Source organism: Mustela putorius, unplaced genomic scaffold (genome assembly GCF_011764305.1).
Source record: "Mustela putorius furo isolate JIRA1106 unplaced genomic scaffold, ASM1176430v1.1 tig00000166_pilon_pilon_pilon, whole genome shotgun sequence".
NCBI classification, from domain to species: Eukaryota; Metazoa; Chordata; class Mammalia; order Carnivora; family Mustelidae; genus Mustela; species Mustela putorius.
In genome coordinates, this window is record NW_025421301.1 from 2265893 (window position 1) to 2279249 (window position 13357).

At 38.5% G+C, this 13357-nt stretch overlaps 1 protein-coding gene across 1 annotated transcript in view; it reads left to right on the forward strand.

Annotated features, from left to right (window-relative positions):
* Nucleotides 1–13282, forward strand: part of RARS2 (arginyl-tRNA synthetase 2, mitochondrial) — a 61067-nt gene extending 47785 nt beyond the window's left edge. The window contains exons 10-21 of the mRNA XM_004766934.3: nucleotides 44–150; nucleotides 1510–1605; nucleotides 5038–5098; nucleotides 6860–6936; nucleotides 7412–7536; nucleotides 8094–8161; nucleotides 8244–8353; nucleotides 8715–8810; nucleotides 9938–10012; nucleotides 11364–11427; nucleotides 11894–11965; nucleotides 12472–13282. Coding sequence (XP_004766991.2) covers nucleotides 44–150; nucleotides 1510–1605; nucleotides 5038–5098; nucleotides 6860–6936; nucleotides 7412–7536; nucleotides 8094–8161; nucleotides 8244–8353; nucleotides 8715–8810; nucleotides 9938–10012; nucleotides 11364–11427; nucleotides 11894–11965; nucleotides 12472–12489 — 969 coding nt within the window. The 3' untranslated portion in view covers nucleotides 12490–13282. The remainder of the gene's footprint in view (nucleotides 1–43; nucleotides 151–1509; nucleotides 1606–5037; nucleotides 5099–6859; nucleotides 6937–7411; nucleotides 7537–8093; nucleotides 8162–8243; nucleotides 8354–8714; nucleotides 8811–9937; nucleotides 10013–11363; nucleotides 11428–11893; nucleotides 11966–12471) is intronic.
* The last annotated feature ends 75 nt before the right edge of the window (nucleotides 13283–13357 follow it).

Consider the following 13357-nt stretch of genomic DNA (forward strand, 5'->3'; position numbering starts at 1 on the left):
TAGGACATTTAAGTAACTTCCTTTTGTTTCTGAACCCTTTTAGCGTCTAGGAGTACACTTTGATGAATACTCTGGAGAATCGTTTTATCGTGAAAAATCTCAAGAAGTCTTGAAGTTGCTGGACAGTAAAGGACTCCTACAGAAAACAGTGTATGGTTGGGTTACTATTATTCTTTGAAAAAAATTGGTATTGTTATAGTCTTTCAGGACAATAGAATGTGGCATGCAGCCTTCCTGGCATTTTTTTATAGTGCTTTTTGCTGTTCAAAGTACTTTTCTATATATAGTCTGCTGCTGCCATGACAAAATCCTGGTAGGCTGGAAGAAAAGCTGTTACCTGCTTTTCACATGTGCAGAAACTGAAGCACAGAAAGTACAAGCAACTGGCCTACTGTCACACAAGGTGATCATGATATAACTGGAAAAAGGAACTTACTCAACCCTGCGTTTTTAAAAAAAAAAAAAAACATACTGTGTTTAGAATGGATTTAAGGCACCTTATCTAAATAGGTAGAACACAAACTTTTTTTTTTTAATATTTTATTTATTTATTTGACAGAGATTACAAGTAGGCAGAGAGGCATTCAGAGAGAGGAGGTAGCAGGCTCCCCGCTGAGCAGAGAGCCCGATGTGGGGCTCGATCCCAGGACCCTGGGATCATGACCTGAGCTGAAGGCAGAGGCTTTAACCCACTGAGCCATCCAGGCGCCCCGAACACAAACTTTTGAGAGAGTAAAATGAGGAAATCAGGAAGCAGGGGCAGAAAAACTAATAGGGAATCAGGAATGATAATGGCATGTCATATAACACATATTGGGATGCTGTTTCCTTACTGAAGGAAATTTCTAATTTAACTTTGAGCTTCCTGTCAGCCAAACACAAAGAAATAGTACTGGTCATAGGAGCCCAGGCATCTGTAATATAGAAGCAAACCAGTTGCTTAGAAGTGCCAGTTTTTCATAGTACCAAAGAGTACTTTGTCTCATCATCTTTATGAGGAAGTAATGGATGATGTGGTTCATAACACCCTGGGTAATGTCTGTTAAGGCAGATTCTTAAATTGCCATATACAGATTCTAATTTTTGATAAGACAGGGATGACAGTAACAAAATTCCGTGGCTTATTACGCAAGTATTTTTTGGCATGTTAAAAATTAACCCAATATTTAAACCCTGTAATTTGAATTAGAAGAATATGTTTCTTGGTTAAACTGCGGTTGAAATCTCATTTTTCAACTGGGGATGTTAAAGACTTACCTAAGTGCCCTACCCAGAACTATAGAGTTTAGAAAGATAAGATAACCAAAAATTAACTACATCGTACCTATCCAATCCTAATAGACTTATGGTTAGATTCCTTCTTGTTTTTCTTCATTGTTGGTTATACTGCTTGTTGTTACGTAAGTTATAAAAAGTAGCTTCTGGTTTGCCAAAGATAATGTTATAGATACTGTACTTTCAAAGGTCTTAATTTATTGTTTCTTCAGAGTTACGTTTTCATATTTTTAGACGAGGAACAGCTATAGTGGATCTTTCTGGGAATGGTGACCCCTCCTCAATCTGTACTGTAATGCGGAGCGATGGGACTTCTCTCTACGCAACCAGGTTTGTATCTAACGTGGAGTTCAACATCAGAATGCATATGACTTCATGTTCTTTATTGTAGCATCAGTGCTAAAATAATCATTTCATCCTCAAAGTTGTTATTAAATCCTAGTTTCTAAATCTCTTGCTATCATCACTTCAAAATATATTTACTGGATTTCTATTTATTGCCAGTTGTAGTTCCTGGAAAGTTTTGATACCATCAGGAAAGTGACTGAAGAAACTATTTACAATTAGTTAGACATCATAGGATTTTCACAGTTGAATACATTGTTCTATAAATTGTAAAACTGAGGTACCTCATAATTAACTATAAATATTTTCTAGTTGCACATTGGCAGGAAATGTATACTAGAAGGTGGTCATAGTGGCTCAGTGGTGTCCTCACTCTCTCAAGGCCATCTTAAATATTAGTCCTCATTCTGACAGTGGTAAAACAGGCCAAGGGAGAAGTAGGCCATGTTGCCTTTGTTTCTTCTTCTTCTTTCTCGATGACTGATCCCTGTGGAAAGGAACAGTCTCTGTTAATCAGTAAGATTGGATTTATCAAGGACACTTATATCTGGGACAAAGCCAATAGGAAGAAGATAGGACCACAAAAAAGGCACACAAGCCAGCACGGCCATACTCAGGCTCTGCTGGCAGAAGGCTGTGGTGTCTTCCAGGCTAGAGTTTTATACTGGATCATAAACCTGCTTTCACAGCATAGTTAAAGAAATGATATCTCCTGCTCTTATTAACTACTGTCATTTGTTCTAGACAGCTTTATACAACTCTCTGATTGCCTTAGAAAACTGATCCCTTACTTTCTGTTACTTTTTTACATTTCCCTTTATCAGTTCCATACAGTTGGGAGTTAGGAAGTAAGAAGAACGTGTATATGTAAGAAGTACATTTCTTTTTGTAGATTAAAAAGTAATAGTAGAATAATATTTTGTGCCAACCACTTATTGCTGGACAGATTACCTAAAGAAATCCTTGAGCAGTGGCTTTAAGAAATGTTTCCACTCAGATGAGACACTCCATGTCATAATGATTATAGCTGTCCTGATTTAGTTATCTTTTGGGGGCTAGCCTTCATTAGGTCTAGATTTTTCTGTGTATTTATCTTAATACCTATACAGTCTTTTCTCTTTGGGAAAATAATTGTGTTTTTTGCCACTTGTTGAAATGTTTGATTTTTCACCTCTAACTTGAGTTTCTGTGCTTGCCAGTGGGTTTCTTATAGAATGCAACTATATATGTGGATGTGAATTAGAGGACTTTGTTAGAACAGAAAGAAGTGCGGGAGAATATTGACAAGAGCTCGGGATGAGTCTGGAGATCTGGAGTTTTGTTCTAAGATCACAACTACCACTTACCCTCCCTGAGCCATGGGTTCCTACTTTTTAATAAGGGGTTTGAACGAAATGACCTGGCATTCCTTCCTGCTTTAAAATTCAGGTTCTACAGACTCAGCTTAAAGCTTTTTCATGTATTCTCTTTTTTTTATTTCATTGGATCAAAAAGGCTTCTCCTTGTTTTTTCCTTGGCTCAAACCAAAAATCCAATTGGGGTATATATTTGTGATTTCATCTGGGAGATAATATATACTGGTGTTTCACAACCTTTTTTTCCTTTTTTTCATTATAGCCCTGCTCTCAGGAGCTGTTTTAGCCAATTTTCCTACTTCCCCACCTCATGAAATTTTATTACAGATACCCTATATATCTGTGGTATTACATGCATGTATGTGCTTTATATGTAAAAAGAATAAGATTTGGGGGTGCCTGGGTGGCACAGTCAGTTAAGCATTTGACTCTTGGTTTTGGCTCAGGTTGTGATCTCAGGGTTGTGAGACTGAGTCCTGAACTGGCTCTGCAGTCAGTGCGGAGTCTTCTCAAGAGACACACTCCCAGTCCTTCTGCCCACCCACGTGCTGCTTGCACGTGCGCTCTCTCTCAAAATAAATAAATAAATCTTTAAAAAAAAAAAAGGTAAGATTTTGTTGTTCCTCAACAGCCAGTTTTTGTCTCTGTTGCTAAGGCATTGCTCTATGTTATATCAGGATTACAAGGTGGGAACTAAAGACATTTTGATGATCCCCAACATTTCAAAAGATGTGAGAACTTTTTAAGTCTTCCCAATGTTATATTGTTAACCAAAAATAGTTTTCATTTTAAATTTCAGTATTCTCATAATCAACTTGGAATTTCATAGTTTATGGCTTGTTTTTTCATTATTTCATACTAGATGCAAACTGAGTCTTTCATACTTAGATTGAGTTTTTGTCAAAGGACTTTATGGTCTTCCGCATTGCTTTAGAAGGTATTGCTTATGACTGATTGGAGACCTTGAAAGTCCTTGATAGTATTAATAGAAGAGTAGCTAAAAGATAGCAGTGTAGTTGCCACATTATTTGTGTTCTGAATATGTTCTTTTTTAAAAAGATTTTATTTCTTAATTTGACAGAGAGAGGCATAGCGAGAGAGGGAACACAGGCAGGGGGACTGGGAGAGACAGAGCAGGCTTCCAGCAGAGCAGAGATGATCTCAGGACTCTGGCTAGGATCATGACCTAAGCCGAAGGCAGACACTTAACGAGTGAACCACCCAGGCATCCCTTGAATATGTTCTTTAATAAAGTGTACTGCAGGGACGCCTGGGTGGTTCAGTTTGTTGAGTGGCTGCCTTCGGCTCAGGTTGTGATCCTAGGGTCCTGGAATCGAGTCCCACATCTGGCTCCTGGCTCAGGAGAGAGCTTGCTTCTCCTTCCCACTCTGCCTGCTGCTCTCCCTGCTTGTACTCTCCCTCTCTGTTAAATGAATAAATAAAACCTTAAAAAAAATTTTTTTCTTAAAAAAAAAAAAAAAGTTTTGCTGCAGGGCACCTAGGTGGCTCAGATGGTTAAGCATCTGCCTTCAGCTCAGATCATGATCCTAGGGTCCTGGGATCAAGCCCTGCATCGGGCTCTCTGCTCCTTGGGGAGACTGCTTCTCCTTCTGGCTCTGCCTCTCTCTGTCTCTCTCTCTATCTCTCTCTGTTTCTCATGAATAAATAAATAGAATTTTTTTAAAAAAGTGTACTGCAGAAAAGTGACATTTAGGTAATTCTTTCCAATAGAGGCTTAATTAACAAATCATTAAGCATTTACCTACAGATACTTTTGCCTGGAATTATTTTAGTTAGTACTACCACTCCCAGAGCTTGTATTTATTTATTTATTTATTAATCTTTCCACAGTACTTTTATTATTATTGCTTTTCCCCAAGCTATTTTTACTATTACTTTATATCAAAGTATGTATTGGGATTATGTATTCATGGGTCGTACACCTTAGGCATGGGATAGTAGGACTTCTTAATTAGAAAAGCCTCATTATATTAAATAGGTAAAGCAAATTTTTACCCAGATCTGCTTAGTAACTCTTAATCTATGGCCATTTTTTTTTCAGAGATCTTGCTGCTGCTATAGATCGAATGGACAAGTACAATTTTGATGCAATGATTTATGTGGTAAGTAATCACAATAAAAAACAAAAGATTATGATGTCTACCTCATGAAAACTGCAAAGATGGAAATTATATACCATGTTGAAAAACTTTGGAAAATAAGTTTGTCAAAATATAAAAGGAATTCAGTGTTAAGTTTATTTAAGGAAACCATTATGTTAAAAACAAAAATGAAAACATTCACATTGCTTCATGATTAAAAAAAAAATTACCCAAATCAGGAAAATGGTTATATGAGATGAATATGTACAGGTTACCATAATGTACTTTTTAAAAAGTAACTTTATTTTTTAAAGATTTTATTTATTTATTTGACAGACACAGCGAAAGAGGGACACAAGCAGGGGGAGTGGGAGAGGGAGAAGCAGGCTTCACCTGAGCAGGGAGCCTCAATCACAGCTCAATCCCAGGACTCCAGGATCATGACCTGAGCCAAAGGCATACACTTAAGGACTGAGCCACCCAGGTGCCCCAACTTTTTATTTTAAATATTTAAGCCTCATGAGTTTTAGAATAGTACAGAGTTTCCATGGACCCTTCACCCAGCCTTCTCCAAAGATAGTATCTTCTAAAACCATAGTACTTTGTCTTTACCAGGAAACTGACATTGGTAAAGACCTTAGTTAAATTCCACCAGTTTGGGGGCACCTGGGTGACTCAGTCAATTAAGCATCTGACTCTTGATTTTGGCTCAGGTAGTGTCTCAGGGTCCTGAGATTGAGTCCCACATCAGGCTCTGCTGCTTTCTTCCCACTCTTTTTCCCTTTGCCCCTCACCCCACTTGCGCACACTCTCTCTCCCCAACTCTAAAATAAATAAATAAAATCTTTTAAAGAAAGAAATTCCACCAATTTTTACATGTGCTTGTGTGTTGGCCTAATATGTTGGGGTTGGGGGTTGTAAAATTATGTCAACTGTTCCATCATGAAATAAGCTCCCTCTTGGGGCGCCTGGGTGGCTCAGTGGGTTAAGCCGCTGCCTTCAGCTTGGGTCGTGATCTCAGGGTCCTGGGATCGAGTCCCGCATGGGGCTCTCTGCTCGGCGGGGAGCCTGCTTCCCTCTCTCTCTCTGCCTGCCTCTCTACCTACTTGTGATCTCTCTCTGTCAAATAAATAAATAAAATCTTTAAAAAAAAAAAAAAAAGCTCCCTCTTGGCAACCACTTAATAATTGCCTTTTACCCCCTACCGTAACCCCTAGCAACCATTGCTCTATTCTCCATCACTACAGTGTTGACACTATGAAAATGTTACATAAATAGAATCACAGTAGGTAATCTTGAGATTGCCTCTTCTCACTCAGCATAGTAAATGCCTTGAGACCCACCCAGGCTGTTGTGTGCACCAGTAGTTTGTTCTTTTATTGCTGGGGGTTACTCTGTGGTCTCTTCCCTTTCCTTCCTCTCCAGGTGCCACCTCCCTTTCCCTTAAGAAAAAAAGTTGCCATTAAATAACTTATTAGAGCTGAACTTCATCCTTCTGGGGGATAAAGGTCATGATAGCTGAAGGAGAAATAATTTAAATACAATACTCACGAGATTAAAGTTCATCTTTCCTCCTAATTCAGTGAAGTGGTACAGATCTTACTTTCTTCTCAGGTAGAGCACTCAGCTTAGACCCTCTGCTGCTGGCATCTTCTTTGTGTACTTACTTAAAATACATCAGTGGATAATGACTCTAGTGTGTCAAAACTCAAATATTTTTATTTATTCCCCACCTATTTTTTGTAGGTTAACTTATCACTTAAATTTTTTTTTTTCCCCAAGACAGATAAAGGGCAAAAAAAGCATTTTCAGCAAGTGTTCCAGATGCTGCAGATCATGGGATATGACTGGGCAGAAAGGTAATGTCCGCATGGTTTGTAACTGTCTGCTCACGATCGTTAAGGATTTGTAGGTCAGCCAAGTCCCAAAATATACCAGGTTGTTGAAGGTCATTACTCAGATTTCACTTCTTTATTTCAGGGTATTAGTGTAGAAGCAGATTTGTTTTTTACATTAATTATGTCCTGGTTATATTCATTTCTAACTTATAAACATTTAATAAATATCTTTATTAGACATCTACTCTCAGTGGCTTGATTTCCAAAATTCTTAATCCCTCCTTTTTATCCACCAAGACAACTAGTAATTTAATCACCTCTTAGTGATTATCTCTATAAATGAAGCTGTGTGTTTAACATCTTTTGTGGCATATGATAAATTGCATCCTATTTATTAATTTTGAGAAGTCCTTGTATGAGAATTGAAGTTTGGACTGCTCTCTGAAAGTGTGTAATTATACACTTGGATCATCTGTTCTTTTCTCTTCAATGTCAGGTGCCAGCACGTGCCCTTTGGAGTGGTGCAGGGAATGAAGACTCGAAGAGGAAATGTTACTTTTCTGGAAGATGTTCTAAATGAGATTCGATCGAGGATGCTACAGAACATGGCTTCTATTAAGAGTGAATTTACTTTATTGTTGCGGTCATAATTTACACGCCCCTTGGATGTTTTGTGGAACTTTGATGCCATGCAGTTTATTTTGACCATCATCCCTCTCTTCACTTTGCCTAACCTTGTCAAAAATAGCTTTCACTAATTTGAGGTGCCAGAGGTTTTAGACTTACCACTTGTCATTCAGTTCGATAATCTGAATTGATATGACCCTAGGCCTCTTTTCCTGGGCAGCTTCAGCCTTGTCATTCCACTCTTGGGGTGGTTATGTGAAATTCCCATGTTAGGTAATAGGAAACAGGTCACAAGTTCTCATGGCTTTGTTTAACCTTGGAAAAGTAAGTACCAGCTTTATCTAATGTCTCATAAGGGGTATTTATGAGAAATGTGAATTTGTGTTTCTTACCTTTATCCAAGGTAAATTAGCCTAAATTAGGAAAGTAAATTGCCTACCATGAAGCTGTTTGTTCTTACTGGCAGCATACATTTTTGGAAGATTTTATCAGAATCCCTGATTTTCTGCAGTTCTGTATAAGTTAAAGATAGCTGCCTCTGTCTGTTCCAGCTACCAGAGAACTGGAGAACCCACAGGAGACTGCAGAGAGGGTTGGACTCGCCGCACTCATTATTCAGGTTTGTTAGGATTGCCTCCTGTGAGACCCTTTTGTTTGCTAGAACAAACCCCAGCACTAAAAATGTATTCTTGTCATTCTAGGACTTCAGAGGTTTACTCTTATCTGACTATCAGTTCAGCTGGGATCGTGTTTTCCAAAGTCGTGGGGACACTGGCGTCTTCCTGCAATACACGCATGCCCGCCTCCACAGGTGAGGGGCATCTGCTGGGAAATGCTGAGCCTTGCCAGGGTGGGGCTGGGCTGGTGTGCTCCGAAGATTCAAGGTCCTGTTTGCTGGGCTTCTCCAATATCTCACATCCAAAACTAGTTAGCAGTATAGTGGACCACCTGTTAGGTTTGGTTTTTAAAATACTTATTGAGCATCTCTGTCAGAAGTGCTTTTATGTATGTTGCCTTGTTTAGTACTCAGAATAACGCTGCCAGAGAATATGCTCCCATTTTCAGGAGGAGAAACAGAGTTAGGAAAAATTGAGGCATTGTGACAAACTTGCAGTTATGTGTCCTTGGATGACTTGTTTAATCCTTTGTTGTTTTTAAACTTTTAAAAACAGTTTGGAAGAGACTTTTGGATGTGGTTATCTAAATGATTTCAACACGGCTTGTTTACAAGAGCCACAGTCTGTTTCCATTCTCCAGCATCTTCTCAGGTATGATTTTCTAGTCTTACTGAGTCTGCACCTGCTTAGTGAAATGACTGTTGATGGTTTGTGACCACTGACATGAACAAGCTGGTAGCTAGCTCCTGCCCCCCTGCCACCAGTACTTGCCCTTTGAGGGAAGACAAAGGAGGACACCATCAAGGTCAGTCGTTGGGACTTAAAAATATCACTGCTGAATCACTGCAGGTGCCTGACATCCTCTAGGTCATGGTATGAGAATGGAAACCTGATAAAAGCATCAACTTTTAGTTTTGGGAAGGATCATCTTCTCCTTCCCCTCTTGGACAAGTGAAGGAAAACCTCTTCCTGCATGCAGCTTCCATGAAACTGTTGAGTTCCTCATCTGCCTCATGGTTTCCATTCACAGTCTCAAATAGATACCTACTTGGTGCCCCGACACTGAGCAACAGATCACACCTTTGAGCTCTTACAAGCATTGTTGGTGAAGTAGAATTGTCAGGAGATACTAATCTCTGGAAAGGATATGCGTAGTTAGCAAGGCACTTTTCTCTGATTGCCACACAGTGGTCAGCGGCTCCCTCCTGGGACCAGAGGGGTCCGTTTTCTCATATTTGACTGATTTGTTAGAAAATAAGCCAACCTGGTTTTCTTGGCATTGAAGGTAGACTCTGTTTTGCTAGTTTCTAGATTATGTTCCTAACATGGCTGTAAGCTTTATACATTCAATTTAATAGCCTGAGTCATTGATCTAGGCTAGGCCCAAGAGATAACAAAATGATTTAGAAAGTACCTGCCATCAAGGAATTTGTAGGAAAGATGTGCCTTTACCTTCAAATGCACGCAAGGTCTTTTATCATATACCTTCTACTCTTCTTTTAGAAAGAGCAAGAGCACATATAGGGGCAGAGGGAGAGAGAGAGAAACTTAAACAGGCTCCATGCTGGGCACGGAACCTGATACAGGGCACAATCTCACCACCCAAAGATCATGACCTGAGCCAAAACAAAGAGTCAGATGCTCAACCAACTGAGACACCCAGGCACCCCATACCTTCTCTTACTGATGTCCAGTCAACCTTACATTGAAGATCTTAACATCTTAGCTTAGTAGTCTTAGTCTTCCCTTGCTCACTGCTCCTGTTGTGTTTCTTTTAGGTTCGACGAGGTGCTTTATAGATCATCTCAGGACCTTCAACCCAGGCACATTGTCAGTTATCTTCTAACTCTAAGGTACTTCATAACCTTGCTGTTTTCAGGTATTGAAGACATGGGAGACCTGATCTGACAAAGGACCTTTCTTTCTTCTAAAGTTTTCCTATAAACAAACCTCTTGGCCTAAAAAGTGAAATGCCTTAAGTTACAGGAATTCTTGCTTCATCTTTGCAAATCAGCAGTTAATATTTATTCATTCAGTGATACAAGGTGCAGTCACTACAGTCTGGTGGAACCAACAGCTTTGTCACAGGTCGTTACATAACAGCACATATGTGTTAGGATAGAGTGGACCTAAGAGACTATGTTCGGGCACTCAGTGCAGCCTTGATGGAGGAGAAGGGGCTTCTCAGAGAAGAGGTGTCAGTATTAATCAGGAGAAGCAAGGTGGCAGAAAAGAAAGAAAAAACCCAGATTTGCTCATGCTACATTAATGGAACTAGACGCATGGTCCTGGGAGGGATGAGAAATGAGTGTATAAAGACCTTTTTGCATGTATTAAGGCATTTCAGCTTATTTTCAGGGCATTGGAGTCCATAAAAAGATTTTGAATAGACACTCAGAAAAGTTGGTGAGCTAGAAGGGTAGAGGATGAATTGGAGGGCAAATCAGTTTAATAGGAATTTCATACTAGCTGTTTTAGAAGCTCTGACTATAAGGTATTTTCTAGAGCAATGTTTGTATCTTTCCATAAACCTATTTAAGGAAATACTTGCTTTTACTCAAGATTTACTGAAATCTGATTTATTGGTACTGTTTTCTTGATTATCCTTTTTACCTGTCTTCCCCAGATTTAAATATTTTTTTTTTCCTTTAAACTTCATAGTCACAGAGAAATAAAGAAGCCAGAAAGTCTAATTACATGTCTGTTAATCATTGAAATGAATGTTGGAATCATCATTTCTCTGGCATATTATTTTATTTGCTGCTTCTACCTTTTAAACAGAAAAGATACTTTAGAGAAGAGGGGCCAGTGTGTGTGCAGCTGCCCAATAACTAATCTTTACCCTTCCTCCTCACCGTACAGAGAGGGAATGTCCATGCCATGTTATAGCTTTCATCCTAAAAGATGCCTAAGTGAGAAAAACTAATTTTTAGAAAGGAATCCCTCATCTTTATGAAGGAGTGAAATCATAATCTTAAGTACTTGAGGTATTACGACCAAAATCTATGTGTTTTACTTTTCCTGTTATAGAAAAGCAGGTGAATTCAAGTCTCAACTTTCAGTGTTGCACACATCCTTTATTGGCCCTGGGCTTTGATTTCCTTAAGTTGAGGGAGTAAGATACCAAGCTTATGTGTTATAACAGGAAATTACTACTGGTCTTCATTTTCACCTTCATCTTCTCTGGTCTGTCTTCCATTTCAGTCATCTTGCAGCTATGGCACACAAGACACTGCTTATAAAAGACAGTCCTCCCGATGTGGCTGGGGTATGTTAAATGTTTTCTGTGTAATCTCTACATCCTCTTAATACTACTGAGTCAATTTTGTAAGTGTTCCTAAAATAGCATCTTGTGGTTTGGCTACAGTAGTGTTCTACTCAGTGGTAGTTAGAATTGGACTGAAACAATCAGTTTATATACTTTCCAACACTGGACTAAAACACATTTTCCTAGGTCAAGTGTTCAAGTGAAGAGTTCCTCTTATCTGAAGTTATACTTTGAATAAGAAGATACTGAATGATCCTGTCACTCTCACCCCAGCTCTTGGGTACCAGTCATATTATAAGGGATGCTAGGAATTTGTCTTTCCTCGCCAACAGCAAACCCTGAAGCACCCTGAGATACTGTTCCTACTTTAAATTAGAAGAAAGTTAAAATTACTTTTGAAAATGTTCTTTATTCACTTATAATTAGCCTGTTATTGAATTTAATCATTCTTTGTTTTATTTCTTAGGCCAGACTTCATCTTTTCAGAGCTGTGCGTTCTGTCCTAGCCAATGGAATGAAACTTCTTGGAATAATACCTGTATGTAGGATGTAATTTCTAATTAAAATAGCTTTCTAAATTTGAAGTGAATTCTAGTTATCTATTCTTATACGCCTTGTTTAGAATTTAAACTGTTATTCTGTATCAGAATCTATATTTTAGTAAGCCTAAGTGATTTATCAGTTTAATAACTTTTATCTAAAAAAAAATCATTTGAGTTCCCTCCTGATCAGTAAGTATGAAACAGTTTTATAAAACTAACACAAAACTTTTAAAATTTATTGCAGTCTATTGGGGATAAAAGATTAGATTTTGAGCTCCAGCTTGAGGTTTTCACAGCATCATTCTTCCAGAAACTGTTCTTATAAGTGAGATTATCTCATGTTTGCATCAGATATAATTGATAAAAGCAATTTCAGTTTTCTTATAATAATGGCTGGCTCTGTATCAATTTAGGGAGACCAGAATTAAGCCTTTTTGCCTATACAGCTGACAGCCACTCCCAGAGCACAGATCTCATACTTTTCTTTCATTGATCTGTACAGGTAACTCTTACTGCATGAACTTGGAAACCGAATAGATTTGAATGACAAGGAATTACTTGTACACATATTGTACTAGGATCTTTTTATAAAAATTTGTCCCATCAGTTAAACCATAATTTGAAATGAAGTTTCGTAGGTCATTTCTTTCGTGTACCTGCATATTGGTCAAGGATATTTTGTGTGATTTGTTCAGGTAACATAAGTTGATGCGGTCTGTTCAGTCAGTACGGCCATCCTCATCTGCCACTATTTCCATTCAGACTGCTACCATTTATTGTAAATGCTGCTGCTAGAAGTATTCTGAATATTAGTGACAATCTACTTTTACAAATAGAGAAGGAAATTAGCATGAACCAACACTTCTGTAGTTGAATGAAGATAGTTTTATATTGGCAAGTGGTACACCTTAGTCCTAGAAAAGACTCATCCATGCAGTCTCAATTTTAAATATGTTAGCTTCCAGATTACTGATTTTTACTCCAAGTATCATTATTTCCTTAGCACAAACCAGCCATGGAATAAAAGTGTACAATTGGGACATGTTTTTCATGTCCTGTATCCTCCTCCCCTTGTTTGGAGATCATATCCCATATCTGTGGTGGCCACCTCATTTGAATTCACTTCTCTGAATCTTGAGTGAAATGACATAGGGACAGTGAAGATTAGGGCCTACTGTTTCCAAAAGCAGCTCCCTGAAAAGACTGTACATTATCTCCTGCAGTCTAGAGTCCTACTGCCCCGATTGCCGTCGTTATAAACTCCGGTTTTTGCTGACAAAGGCCAGTCCAGAGTTGGTTTATATGCAACCAAAGAACCCTAAAATTCCAACACAGAAAAAAAAAAATTTAATATTTTTGGTTGTTTTACATTTTGCATTTTCTTAATG